Source organism: Manis pentadactyla, chromosome 3 (assembly GCF_030020395.1).
Source record: "Manis pentadactyla isolate mManPen7 chromosome 3, mManPen7.hap1, whole genome shotgun sequence".
NCBI classification, from domain to species: Eukaryota; Metazoa; Chordata; class Mammalia; order Pholidota; family Manidae; genus Manis; species Manis pentadactyla.
In genome coordinates this window covers 95,547,286-95,562,014 of record NC_080021.1, presented here as the reverse complement: position 1 = coordinate 95,562,014, position 14,729 = coordinate 95,547,286, and the positions used below count along the sequence as shown (strand labels likewise).

General features: G+C 42.8%; 1 protein-coding gene across 4 annotated transcripts in view; it reads left to right on the top strand.

Moving 5' to 3' along the window:
* SFMBT2 (Scm like with four mbt domains 2) overlaps window positions 1–14,729 on the top strand; it is a 196,274-nt gene that overhangs the window by 35,150 nt on the left and 146,395 nt on the right. For all 4 annotated transcript variants that reach the window (XM_057498177.1, XM_036908174.2, XM_036908175.2 and 1 more), the window contains exons 2-4: window positions 3,494–3,645; window positions 10,872–10,963; window positions 12,910–13,150. In XM_057498177.1, the coding sequence (XP_057354160.1) occupies window positions 3,546–3,645; window positions 10,872–10,963; window positions 12,910–13,150 (433 nt within the window). In that variant the 5' untranslated portion in view covers window positions 3,494–3,545. The remainder of the gene's footprint in view (window positions 1–3,493; window positions 3,646–10,871; window positions 10,964–12,909; window positions 13,151–14,729) is intronic.

Here is a 14,729-nt window from a genome sequence, read left to right as displayed (position 1 = left end):
TGCTTATTGCATTAAATTTGGTTTAGATAATGGGTAATCTGAATTCAGAAAATATGCAATTAATACTAAAAAATGCCCTTGGTAGATTCATAGGATTTTAGATTTGATAAGGGCCATTGATTTTATTAATCAAGCCTTCTTAGCTGATGACAAGTTTGAGGAACAGAGAGGTTAAGTAATTTGCTTAAGTCACATAGCAAGGCAGTGGCCTTGTTAAACCTTATTTTTGAAGTTCACTGTTCTTGTCACTGGGCCAAGGCAAGTTTTGTAAAAGTTTTAGTACTATATTTCTATTCAACAACTTTAGAGATAAGAGGAGCCAATTAGAGTAGAATTACCTTTATATAATATCACAAAGTGTATTGTAAAAAATAGGAAGTTACTCTTTAAAAATCCATTTCTGGGCCTTCTTTTCATGTCTTTGGAAAAATTCTGCTTTCATAAACAGACATTTTTACCTTTCGTCTTGAAATTACATTTATTTTAAGAATCAAAAGGAAATGTGCTTCCTTTTAAAAATAGCCCTTTTTGGTATTAGGATGTGGTAGTTAGGAATAAGATTTGCCTTTTAAAATCCTGTTTTTATTTTGCAAAGCTTATGGATCAATTGCCTGTAAGGTTTTCATGCATCCTCCCCAAAATTCCATTGAAAGTCAATTTCTGTGAAGTGGTTTGTAATCTCATCCTTCATATATTTTCTCCTGGAGTTATTTATTTCCAAAGGCATTGCATAGGGTCCGTTAGTTGCTGAGAGCCAGCTGTGGAAAGTGCAGCCCTTTATTTTAGAGACCTGACTACATGCTGTAAAAAGATTGCATGTCTTTGACCTGGGAGATTCCTGGGTCCTTCCACCATGTTCTGTGGGTTGAGCCTTATAGCTACCTTCTTTTCTCCTCTGCTGTCCAGGTTCAGACATTCCTCTGAGTGTTCCTGTTTGTAGCCTGTAGTTCCATCCAGTCTTATCCCTGTTTGCCCGTCTGTCCAGCATACAGTCCCCAGGATACCTGGAGTGAAATCCTGCATGTCTGCTGTGCATTGAGGGCTGGAGGGTTGCTCAGGGGGAACACACAGAAGGTCGTTTTCCAGAGCTTGCTGCCGTCTTCTGTGTCTTTGCGCGTTCCATCTCATTGTCCCTGGTGGTGGTGGTGCTGTGTCTCTGTGTGATGGGGGATTGTTAACTCAGTCACCCTTGCTGTCGTGGTGGGGTGTGATTCTCCAGTGAGCCCCATGGGTGTTCCGTTTGCAGAGGACGCATGTCGGTTATTGGGTGTTTGGTGGGATGGCTGCACTTCCTTGTCAACCAGTGATTATGCAGATGGCATGGACACTTGCTCCTTTGGTCCAGGTGGTTATAGAGAGAAAAATGATGAGTCCTGCTGTCCACTGTAGAATCCAGGCATGGGACACAAGAGCTTGCGAGTCACCTGGCAGCCTCTTTCTCTATTGTTTCATCTGCTGTGTGCAGCCCTGTCCGAGGAAGTCTCCAGAAGCATGACTACCCAAAAATTAATGTGTGCATGCTGTAACAGGAATCATAATGGGGTGATCTGAGGAGAGTACTGTTCCTCCCTTCGTCCTATGGGCGATTGTAGCAAACTGATGCCCACGGGGCAAGATTAGCCAGCCTCAATATTAAAAGTGGGTTTGCCAGAGTAACCAATCTAGGAACTCATCTGCCTGATAAATGGGTTCCTTTATTTGGTATTGTTCCCAACAAAGCTTTCAGAAACTAACTTGTCAAATGATTCAGTAGTGACATGAAATAACTTCATTTAAAAAAGATTTAAAAAACTCCACAGTTTCTATTTAGGTTTAAGTTATTCCTGCATACATACATTCTATTTTCCTAGCCCTTCTGTTTAGAATCCACAGAGGGGCTGAGATTAAGGCTGTTTTCCTTGCTTTCTCTACTGTTTCCCATCCCTCTTCCCACAATCCCCCAGTGCTACTGTGAGCACATGTAAGCGGGTCCATAGTCCTTGCATTTTCCTGGCCTTTCTGTGATTTTTAAGTGAACCAAAGAAACCATTGTGTACCCAATACGCTGCCTTTAAGCCATGGCGCTCACAATTTCCGGGACAGTCCTGATTTAAATTATTTGAATCTTGACTTCCTTTCCTCAGACCTTCTACTCCTCATTTTTGCCTCAGAAAACAGAATAAGGCAGGCCCCTATGCTCAGAGATTGCTGAATGAATAAAAGATAATCTCCTAGTTGCTGACCTTTGCCTTACGTATTTGTCATTCCGTTTGCTTATTCGTGTACTTACCTTTCTAGTTGCAAGATGCACAGATTGCTGCTTAATGAACCAGGCTATAGACATTTTTATGGTTCCTATTCTAAGGCAGGTGTTTTCTTTCTTTGTATTTTGATTGGGAAATGGCTTTGTATCTACCTTGCAGTGTCTGGTATAGAATTTTATGTAACCAGGTATATAATAAATAGGTGCTGAATTAAATTCCAGTGCTGGGTGCCTGATAGGTTTCCAGTCTCTTCCTGTTACTTATTATACCATTAGTTCAGCCTTTTTCCTGCCATCACTCATGTGATTAACGCACTCTTTTATGAACCTTTAATTTTGACAAAGTCTTAAAATATTTTCCAGAAAAGTAAACTGAACAGCTCTAGAAGGGTGGAGTGTGCATGTGTGTGTGTGTCATAGAAGGGCATGGTTTTCTTAAAAGGTACTTCACTGTTATGGGAGTGTCAAACTATTCCATCTGTGGGTATAGACACACTGTTCTTTCTTCTCATCTGCCCTTCCCTTTGGCTGATTTAAACTTTTAGTCTACATGTGAAAATATGAATGAGAGTTACAAACCCCACATGCCTGTATCTAACCACTGGAGCCATGAGTAGCTGATCTTTAGTTATGATGTGCCTGGGTGTTTCATGTGCTGTGACATAAACAAATTAGATTGTAGGGTTCTGGGAGAAGTGGTTGTAATTTTACCTGTTCTTCTATCTGTCATGCCAAGTGAGGAATAGCCGTGCTATCATAGGAAATGTCTAATTGGTCAAAAAGCACATTATTTGCATATGTTGATACTTTAACTGCATTTGGGGATTAATGGCTTGGGACACACCTTATGTCCTGCCTGTGTGGTGGGCATGCTGAGGCTGAAGTGGCTTGCTGTCTCACAGCATGGAGTGAGAGAGAAGGAACAGGTGGGTGGTGCGGTGTCTTGTCGACACTGCCAAGGTGGGTTGGGTGTTGAAATGTAGATTCTGTTGGTTGGTGAAAAATGTGTCCATCTTCGTGGTGATAATGACCTATAGAAAACGGATGGTTTTGTGATGCTGTGACCTTGGTTGCTGACCCTGCGTAGACATGTACTCTTTAGTCTTTATTCCCGGTATTTTCTGTTGTCAACATTACATTGTGTACTGCCTGGTAGCAGCTCTGATGGATACTGTTGTTTTTGGAGGGTTTAAAAACAAGCGAGTATAATTACAGTGCTCTGATTTGTCTTCTCCTGTTGGCTGTCCTTAGGTAATTCTTCCTGTGGGATGCATTAAGAGAAGAGGATCCTTCCTTGTTAGGAATGGAGAGCAGTTTGTCAATTTCCAACATGCAAGACCCTTCCTCTTCCCTCTTGGAAAAACAACAAAGCTCAGCTAATGGTAATGGAGATCTTGATTCAGGTAGGATTTTGTTTTGTAAATCCATCTGACTCTGATTTATTGACCAGTATTTAACTGAAAGTGTTCAAGAAACTGTAGGGCAATATCTCTAGGTCTCTCATACAGCCTGTTCCTAGGATTTTCTGTCATAGTTACAAGCATATAGCAGCTCAAAAGTTTTGCAAAGTTTGGCTCAAAATGGATATTACCTATGCTAGACAGATTGGAGTAGGCCATAGTGAGGTGACACATTACTTCAGGATCTCAGTGGCATAGCCAATAAATGTTTTTGAACCGTCCACACGATCTCAGACAGCCAGTGGGCGCCCTGATCTGCCGAGTCACTCCACTTCATCATCTCACAGTGCCACCAGCTGGACGTGGTCCTCCTGGTTTGTTCGTTAGAGGGCGGGCAGAGCTGGAGCAGCTTGAACCAGCAGTCAGATGCTCTAGCTCAGAAGAGACGGGACTCGCTGTGGCTGAGAACTGTTTGATCATAACCAGTCCTATGTTTCTGCCACTGTAACCAGGTGGGGGAACTAAGATTCTCTCCCATGTACCCAGGGAACTAGGTGAACAGGATCGGCCCAAGCATTAGATGCTACACCTGAGACCCTCTCCCCTCTGCAAAACCTTGAGCCCATCTTTTAGAAATGTGCATAATGTGAGAGAAACTTAAGTCATATGAATCTGTGGTGAAGTATTTCTCCTTTTAAGACATCTAAAACAAAACCAAACTGGTCTTTTATTGAATTTTAATATTTAACAAATGCGTTTATAAATGCCTCTATTTCTAAATACATACACGAGAAAGAGTTTATTTTTAAAAGCCCTATTAAGAAAAAAGATTGCACTGTTAACATCACAGCAAATTAAATAAGGACAACTTAACTCTGAGTTAAGAACATTTACTCTGGTGGTCATGTAGAAAAAATGCTGGTCATTTAACTCAGTAGGAGATTTGTCCACTGTCCAAAGAAGTTGTGAAATTTGCCTTCACATTTTGATGAGAGCAGTGACAGAATTACAGATTGCTTCATATCATTTAACTTCTTAAATTTAGTTTCTCAAACTATATCTTTATCGGGAAAATCCTGAAATTATTGACTTAAATATGTTGAAAGATGTTAGTGTCTGCTTCAAAATTAGCTCCATTCTCTCCCTTTCAGTTTTTCTGTATGTGAAGTAGGAGCTAGAACACTCCTTTTAGAAGCAGAACTGAGTCATCATTCCCCTAGTGGAAATGAGGAGATTCTTTTCTGGGGGAACATAGTCCCAGAGGCCGATGGCTCACCCTTTCTTTCCTATTTGTGCTCAAGTATAGACATGCCTTTTTTAAAATAGTCTTTCTTAGGTTTGCTGAATGTGGTTCTTTTCCCACATTTTAATGGGGCCCTGGTGTTTTTATTGCACACATATCTGATGTCTATTCCTGCATCATTTTCAATAGGATGGTTTCAAAACCGTTTAAAAGCCACCTGTGTGTTGACTTTTCATTTTCATGAAGCTGCAGTATATCTCTCCAGCTTAAGTAGGTTCTACAACTCTGTAGTAATGATGTGATCTCAGGAAGATTGTCTGTCCTGAATTTTCTTGCAGGCGATTCTGTGAATGGGGAGGCCTGAGCATCAGATATATTGTATCATCGGGTGGCCTGCTGTACCCAGAGCACATCCTATACTCACTTCATGGTTACTTTCTTGCTCTTGTGCAGGAGGGTGGCCTGAATCATACAACATGTTAAGATCTTTAATAGAAATAGTAGTGCTAAATAGCTCTAAATTATCTGACCATCTTTAGATATGGGCTCTGACATTTTTTCCCCTCCTATGTGACTAATCTGTTCTTTCTCCTTGGAATTTCTGAGTGTACACTTATAGATGGTGCCAGAAAAATGGATTCCTACAGAGGAAACACATTTAAAGCAGCCAAAACCCTTACAGAGCTGGGGCTGACGTGTAGACATTCAGATCTGGTTTTGAATATTTAGACTGTTAATAACATCCTCAAGGATGAGTCTTCAAGTAGCTGATTTATTTTCCCAAGTAGTTCCCTTTTAAACTGTTAATACATAAAATGTTCCCCATTCTGGTGTCAGTTGTGGGGATATTTGGTTCTGGGACCCACTGTGACATGCTCAGGGCTATGAGACATCTTGGTGCTGAGGGTCTTTTCCCAGGATGCGCATCCGAGAGATTTATGTATCAAAGAGCAAGAAAAGGCAGATTCGTTGTTCCTCAGCTCACTCTGAGCTGATGTAGGATGCTTAGATATGTGCTCCTGAGGTCAGACTGCATGGCCAGCACTCTCTTAACGACTTTACATGTATTGACTCGTTTAATCCTTCCATGGCCCTGTGAAGTAGCTGGTTTGATTATCTAGGTTTTCTAGATAAGGAATCTCTTTGGAGGACAAAATGAAGCTATGAGGCTCTTGTGTTGGAGCTGGGATTTCATCTTATGCATCCTGAGGCCCAGAGGCTAGTGTTCTTACACTCTGGCCATACCTGCCCCTCAGTGCAGGGAGAAGTCACCCTTGATGCATAAACGTGTGCGGGAGCACACTCCCTCCGCCCCCACCCACACACACACTCACACTTACCATGGGACGTGAGCATAACTGGGTTTCTCTTGTCCTTTCTCCCACTGTGTTCGTCCCCTCTCCCCCTCTCCCAATGTGTCCTGTGACACATGAACGCATCTCACAAGCAAGTGACTGCATGGGAGTGCTGCAGCTCTTCTCCGCCAGACTGGGGCCACAGAATGCACTTCTGACTGGGTTGCCCAGGGGGTACTGTGCTCCCTACTGCTGTGATGTGTTGCCCTGAGGACCCATCCCTCTGACATGAAAAACAGCTTAAAACAATGGACTCTGGGTCTCATTAACAGCCTTTTAATCTTTCATTTTTGCCTTTTTTCCAAAGGAAAGTTCAGATAATAGTTGGGGGTCAGTGACCAACACCTGATTCAGTAAATAAACTTGGCACGACCTGCAGTGAGTCCTTTTCCCAGGCCCTGAGGAGGCCTCAGGGACGCACCTGTGGATGAGCCGAACAGGATGGCCGGCCCTGGCACCACGCACGCAGAGAAGGAATGGGACCACACTGGATTTCTGGAACTCCAGGCTTTTCCAATTGCTGTGATAAAAGCAAGCAAAACAGCATGCTGACATAGTGATAAATAGATTCCTTGACATTATTTTTCCAGGCCAGCTAAATGTAATTTCCTGATGAAGTCTGTAGATAAAATGGCATTACACATTTAGACTGGGCAAGCCTCCGAGTAAAAAGAATTATGCTGGAATGGGCTTAATGGTTTTTTGTTTTTGTTTTTTTTTGGTGTTAGGAAAAGTGCAATTCCAGCGCTCTTCTGTTCTGGAAGGGAAGGAGTCAACATTCTATTAAAATCAGATCTCTGAATTTTCATGTCAGTAACTAGTTCTGTGAGATTCCGTAGTATTCCCATTTAAGAAAAAAAGTCCTCTACTTCAGACAGTTGTTACCTCCCCTAGTTAGGGGATTGGGTAATTTTTACATGTTTTCTTTTTATTGGAAAATCTCTTGGGCCATCTTGGTAATTGGGAGCCACGAGGACTTCTGTGTTCAGGTGACCGTCTCCTTATTCCTCAGTGTCGCCCCGTAGCTGAGAGCTCAGGGCTAGGATTGCTGTTGGCCACTTCTTTTCTGAGTGTCATTGGTACCATGTGTCTGTTTAATATACTCACTGCAACTATTCTGTAAACCTTGATAGTATGAACGATCAACACTTAAAATACAATGGTATAATGACTTCTTCCTTCTCTTTCGACATTAAGAAAAAATATGCAACACAGAAGAGGGTGCTTGGGAGATTTCATTTGTTTTGAATCTGCCCATTCTCATTCCTCTATTGGACAGTGGTTTTGGACTTTAATATTTAGCCTTCAGAGATTGCTTTATTCCGGATTATAGAATTGTAAAACCCAGGATTTGATTACTTGAAAAAGATGTGTAAGCCTTCTGTTTTTTCCATTTTTCACTGTCAGGTTGCTTGTACTCCAAAGATATTCTATTATGAAATGCCCTCGTCATATAAACAGCTTTCTGTTTTCCCAGACTGGATCGCCACTGATGAACATGCCTGTTCTCTTTTAAATTGTGGTATTTTCTTGGTAGCTACCCATAGTCTGTTTTCTTTACAACTTGGGGAAATGCCTCTGATGGCTTTATTTGCAGAGGAGGGAGATTGTGAGTTTCCTTGATAAGATGTTTATGGGTTTAAGAGGTTTGTGAATCCACTGTAAATACTTGCTCTGGGTTTGTGAGACCACCACCGCCAAACATTGTGTGTGGGTATGTATTGCTTTTTGATATGTCTTCAGAGAATCAGCTGCTTTGGGCACATAAGCCTGGGAGAAATGTTTAGTTACGGATGTGGAGAAGCCTTCCTATGAGAAGCCCTAAATAGCACATGTATGGTTACTAGTGTGGGCACTGAAGGTTTTAGTTTTTAAAATCCCAACCACGTCTGATGTGTGGAGTGACTTTTAAAGTATCCTCTTTGGACTGCAGGGAGTAACAGCTTTCTGAGCACTGTCTTTCCTGACTCACTTGGGAGATATAGTGGTATCTTTTCACCCCCTGCTTAACTTGGTGAGCTTTATCTGAGTGAGCATGAACCATCTACAGCCTGTTATGTGGGGAGAAGAGACTGGATATGTGATTTATAATGAATTAAAGTTGTTTGGAAACAGAAATTTTGGTAAAATTCTGGTAGCCTAGACTAGAATTGAATGAAGAACGGACAAATGAAGTGACCAGTCTCGAACTTGAGAATGGAATCCATGGCCTGACCCTCTCCGCTGATGGGAAGGAATAGGATCCTGATGATGAGGGTCATCTGGCCTTCTGATCCAGGGTCATGGATGCAGCAGGCAGTTCCTGATGGCTGTGTCTCCACTGGAATGTTTCTGATGTGGAGGAACTGATCACTAAGAAAGCTCATGTGTTTCTCAGCAGCTGTAAATCTCAGCAAATTTCCACCCCAGAGGTCTCCCATGACTTTCTGACCCATGAGCCCAGGACTGAGTTTGATGCTCACTCTTTCTCCCTGGTTCTGTCTTCCTTTACAAAGGGGTTCCAGGGCTCTGCCCTTTCTGTTCTCCTCCCCAAGGGGGCTGCTGCCTGCTGCTTTACTGCAGCCCCTGTGTCCTCTCAACTGCCTGATTTGGCTCTGGAGCACTCCATGCCCACCAACATGGGAAGACAGAGGCACAGGCCCTGGAGTCCACCTTGGATGCCCAGGTGGAGAAACAGGGGCAGTGGTGGAGGGAGGTGTCTGATGCGTGATGCAGGCAGCAGATTGACATGGAATGGCATCTTGAAATCAGAGAGGCTGAGTTGGAGTCCAGCCTCGTGGCTGGGTGGTTGTGACCCTTCTGAGTCCCTGGCCTTTCTGGGCTCCCATTGTCTCTTCTCTAAGATGGGATAGTAGTACCTGTCCATCAGGGTTCTTGGAAGGATTTGATGAGGGGATGTCTGTAAAACAGTTGGCAGATAGCTGACACCCAACTGTGGGGTAGCTCTTAGGATGCTGCAGTGGCAATGTGTTCACTGCATGGATGGGCTGGACAGGCAGGGCTTGCAGGAGCCTGGACATCCTATAATCTCTGGTGCACAGAAATTACAGACCTTCTTGGTAGCAAGGTAGCTACCAGCACGCACTGTACCAGGCCACCTTGGCTGATAAATAGTGCTGCACTGATGCTCGGCAAGTGGGCCAGAAGATAAACTTGGTAATCTGTGATCCGTGCTGTTTGGGGGAAAATAATTTGGGTGGAGCTGGTGGGGGGACACCGGGAGGTGCTATCCAGAAGATGACTGCTCTCCCTGCGTCTATCTTGCTGTGTCTTAGCAGCTTGAACCCACCTGACCTCCCTTGTTGGCTGGGGACTGTAAAACCTGTTGACTTTGCTAAGGGAACACATTTCTGACAGAAGGACATATGTCCCTGAATGAACAGAATGTTGGGAGAGGTCCAAGGGAAAGGTTTTCTCTTCTGGTGGCTTTTTTTCCTTGGACATTGAATTATAAACTGCTTTATTGGAGTACAGTTTCAGGAGGCAGTTCTAAACCATGTTGATTAAGAAGACACAATTTAAGGTAACTTTCAACTTTGTATCATCAGACTGTACACAATTATCTTCTGTCAATTTCTGAGACTGTATAGAGTATCACAAGAAAATTACTTTTACTACTTACTATAGAAACATATCTAGTAGAATAGAGGTAGTTATAACCTCAAGAATAGGCTTTCTTTCTTGGGTCCTTCTGTATCTGATTCCCCTAGTCTACTTGCCAGGATATACCACTTCTGTGATTGAAAGCAGTATTTATACTTGGCTGATGAAATAGGCTGTTGCTAGAAGATACACAGATTGAACATTCTTGCAAGAAAGGAGAATCTAAACTTCTGAGGCTCCTACTTCTCTGCATGTATGGACAGCCCTGCTGTAGGTTTGTTCCTGCTGGTAGCTTTGCAAATAGGTTAAAGTAATGTTTACATCCTATTAGTTATTTCCATTGGAAACTATGACATGGTATGTTACTTATCCTTTAAAGTTAGTTATTTGGTGCTTTTTGACTCTGCAGATTATATCTTTCATTCTTAAATGTTTTAGGAATTGCTTGATTGACAGCTGGTCAGTTTCTGTCACCAAACTGCTGGGTGACCTCTCACACCTGAGCAATCCTTCTGCGCCTCATTTTTGTTTTCCTTGAAATGACATCAGAGTCAATGCTTTCCAAAGCTCCTTCTGACACTAACAGTGTATTGCTGCTATTTTATAATCTCCAGCTAAGGTAAGTAGCCGACGGACAGGTGCCAGGACTGTATATGCATCAGGTGCTCATTCTGTGCCCAGTGGCTTCCTTTACCTTGTCCTCTAATCTCCACAAAGAATGGAATATCTGCAGTGGTTGATTCCAAACTAAGACACTAACATGCAGCAGATCCAGCAGGGAGCCGCTCTCATTTCCTTTGTGAGTATTCAGCTTTGCCCTGGATTTTGTCAGGGTGGTTCAAGCAGAGTTCTTCAGTCAGCTGTGTCAGATCAGCAAACAGAAGCTGTGCAGAGAATCTGACAATGTCCCCTAAACCATGGAACTCATTTGTCTCCTGCATTAAGGGCTTTCTGGTCTTCATGAAAGCCAGTGCCTTTCCATCCTTCACTCTGGTATTGATATTCTTCTGTTCTTTGTTTTTCGACAGAAGGTTCAAGCTTGGAGGAAATTGGCTTCAACTGGGGAGAGTATTTGGAAGAAACAGGTGCCAGTGCGGCTCCTCACACGTCATTCAAACACGTGCGTGACATCCCTTCACTTCCCATCTACATTCGGAGGGTGGGAGGGAGATTTTTGGGAAGATGCTGAACCTCTGGGAAGCAAAGGAATGGTAAGAAGAGGGAAATTCAGCCACAGATTAGAGGAAATGAGGCAGTTAGCTTGGTTTTTGTTGGCTTGCAGGTAAGGTGGACAGGGCCTAGGGCAGGTGCTCAGGAGGGGAAAGTGGCATGCAGTTTTAACCTTGTTCTCTTCCTCAGAAAGCTGAGTTAGACAGACATGGCCTTTTCTGTGTAGGGGCACACAGCCCAAGACAGGTAAGGCTGATGCCAGTAAATAATAAAAAGCCAGAAAATTAAGGAAGTATGTGTAATGTGTAACATCTTAGGAAGTATAATGGATGTATATTTTTATTTTGAATTGATATATCTGTTTTGAAAGGACACTTAGAAGTTTTATAGCCATTTGTGGGCAGTTGAGTCAAATTAGAGGAAATAACCATCAGAAAACATTTGGAACAAATGAAAAAAAATCATTTGCATTAGTTAAATTTCTGTGAACAATGCAATAGCATGCCCCACAGAGGGTAAGTCCTAGGAAATAAAAAATTGAGGCTTTATCAGATTTTTGCTTACATAAGAGATTTTGCTAATACATCATTAGCAAGGAAAGGACTAAATTTCCAGGACCCAAGTTCTGAGGTATTACTGTTGCTCTACTGGAAATGAAAACTTAATTCTCAGAAACATTTTTCTCTCTGGACTACCCCGGGCAAAGATCTGGCCTGATAATCCTAGGCAGTTTGGGCCACTTTCTCAACCTGTTTTTTCTTCTAGATCTTTTGCTTAATTAGGAAGCCAGAACTTTGATTCTTCATTTTAATGCAGCATCTTATTTTTTTTGGAGGTGAAATATTCTTAAAAGGAATTTAGGCCTTACTAAATTTGGATGACCTTTTAAAGGTATATGACATTCCCAACTCTCTTTTTATACTGACGTTAGTAAATGTTATGATCACCAGTATATTATGAACGTGATTGTGGCCATTTTGTAAAACTAGGAGCTGAATATTATAGTAGCAAAGCTAAAACTCCTGGTACCCAGGCCTGCAAAAGCCATTGTAACGTTTGCCTCTTAAGATGCCAGGAGGATTGGGTTAGATTCCTTGAGGCAGTTTAGCAAAGAGGTACTGACTGACAACTTCTTCCTTCCTTTTTGTGCCAAGAAGTTACCACTCTCCATATGGAGTCGCCTCTTTCTCTTTAATTCAATAACTTCTCCCTCCTCCGTTTCAGTTATAGTCTCCTTCTGAATGCTGATGTCCCCAGGCAGGGATGCCAGGTGTAAAGGAAAAGTAGCATTGGACCCGTGGATGAGCCACATACACTTCCATCATCTCTAGGCAACTGTTATTCATGCGCATCACTTTCGAATGTTATAACCCGCTAGGTTGCAAAGCTTTCTTTTTGGGGAAGGACTGGTACATATTAATAAACCATAACACCTAATTAAGAAAAAAGAGAAAATCCACGCTCCTGGCTGCACTGTTCACTCAGTAGCCACTAGCCACTTGGAGCTATTGATTGTAAAGTGTGCCATCCAGATCTACGTGTGCCGTAGGTGTAGGATGCTCACCTGATTTCAGAGGCTTCGATGGAAAAACAGAATATACAATACCTCATTAGTAATTTTTATAGTGATTCCGTCTTGAAATGAAGTTTGGGATATATTTTGGGATAAATAAAATAACATCAAAATTAATTTTATCTGTTTTATCTCACTCTTTTAACACGGCTATTAGAAAATTTAACATCACATTGGTGGCTGGCATGCATTTCTCTTAGACGGTGCTATTTGAGGACAACAGAAATACTGCTTCTAAGTGCTGTGTTTCTAATAGCTCTAAAAATCTTCCTGATGTGTGTGTCTTGAATAAAAACATTTTCCTGCGCTTCTGTTTCCTAAAGGTTGAAATCAGTATTCAGAGCAACTTCCAGCCAGGGATGAAATTGGAAGTGGCTAATAAGAGCAACCCAGACACATACTGGGTGGCCACCGTGATCACCACCTGTGGCCAGCTGCTGCTTCTGCGCTTCTGTGGCTGTGGGGAGGACCGCCGGGCTGACTTCTGGTGTGACGTGGTGACAGCGGACCTCCACCCTGTGGGGTGGTGCACACAGAACAACAAGGCCTTGGTGCCCCCGGATGGTAAGCTCCCTGCATCCACATGGCACTTCAAAGCCTGACGATTTGCTGGGGGTCCTCATTCAGGAGGCTCATAGAGAAAACCTGGTAGGGATTCAGGAATTGATTAGTAGTAGGGTCTTGGACTTTCAGGATTGCTTCTTGACTTCCCTGAGCTCCCGGGCACTGGAGAAAGGGGAATGGGTGCATTTTCAGATGTCAGAGCTGAACCTGATAGTTGAGCCCACCACGGCCTTTAGGAGTTTCCAGCTTTGGTGCCTAATCCTTACATGGGTTTTGGAGGTTAGAAAGAAAGGCTGGAGGGACGCCAGGGATCCTGGTCTTGTTTTCCCTTCTGCAGTGGGTTATATGGCTTTTCTTTAGAGACTGTGAGCAGTGCTGTAGGGCATCTGAAACAGGCTTCTGTAATAAGCTTTAATCTATCTTCTTTTTGGGAAGACTGTCAGGGTGCGAAGCGTGTATTAAACCACACAGATGATGGGACACAGCATTACTCTCAAGGGATTGTCACAGCTTGTATAGGTGAGATCCATTTCATTGTAAGAAAACAGTGGTTCTCTCCTGGGGCAAACTGTACCCCCCAGGGGACATGAGGCAATTTCTGGAAGCATTTTGGTTGTAAGGCAGGGGAAGATGCAGCTGACATCTGGTGGGGGGCATCTGATGCTCCTAACATCCTGCAGAGCACAGGACAGCCCCAGACAAAGTGTTGCTGGGCTCAAATGCCAGTGGGGCTGACTTTGGGAGCCACTGGTAGAAGGATGCGGTGTGCATTACAGATCCAGAAAAGGAACACCTCCAGCCCTGTGAGTGAAGAAAACTGCCTTACCAAATATGCAAATCTCAACACTCTGCTCTGTGTTCTGTTCTGATGACGGCAGCATGTACTTGAAAACTGTTCATGCTAATTCTCAGGCATGTGGCATGTGTACTGTTGTCTTTGTGCCTGCCTGCCGATTGTGATTTTGACCTACTACTATTATTATCAAGCTGAATTCTGGGGTTCCTTTTGTCTGCCCCATTAGCAATTGCTTTATCTTTCGGAGCATTTGAATTTTATCTTCTCTTTTAAGTTCTGATGCATTGTTTTTATGATGGATGGGAATGGTCTATGGCTTTCTAATACCCATGCATAATGGAAAGTGCTGGGGAGGGGGTTCTTAATAAATGCATGGAGTTTGAGTTGAATTTGAATACATGTGTGAGGATGGAATCCATTGCCTTGGTCCTGGCCTCAGAAGCAGGAAAGAAAGGCCCTTTTTCTTTCCCTCTAGCTTTGAGTCTTTGTGCCTAGAACCTTTTTCCTCTCCTCTTCTATGAATTACCCCTCTTCAAAGAGCTTCCATGGGCAGCCAGGGTCAAACCGTGTCTGCTTACAGAGCAGGTGCACCCTTAGTGTTGATCACGTTTGCACCAGTGCTTTTTGTTCCCCCTATTGATTTTTTTTTTAATTGAAAATTTTTCTATTCAGTAGGTTGTCTTTTTTCATTTCATTAATGGTTTCCTTTATTGGGCAGAAGCTTTTTAGTTTGATGCCATCCCACTTGTTTATTTTTCCTTTTGTTGTATGTGCTCCAGTGTC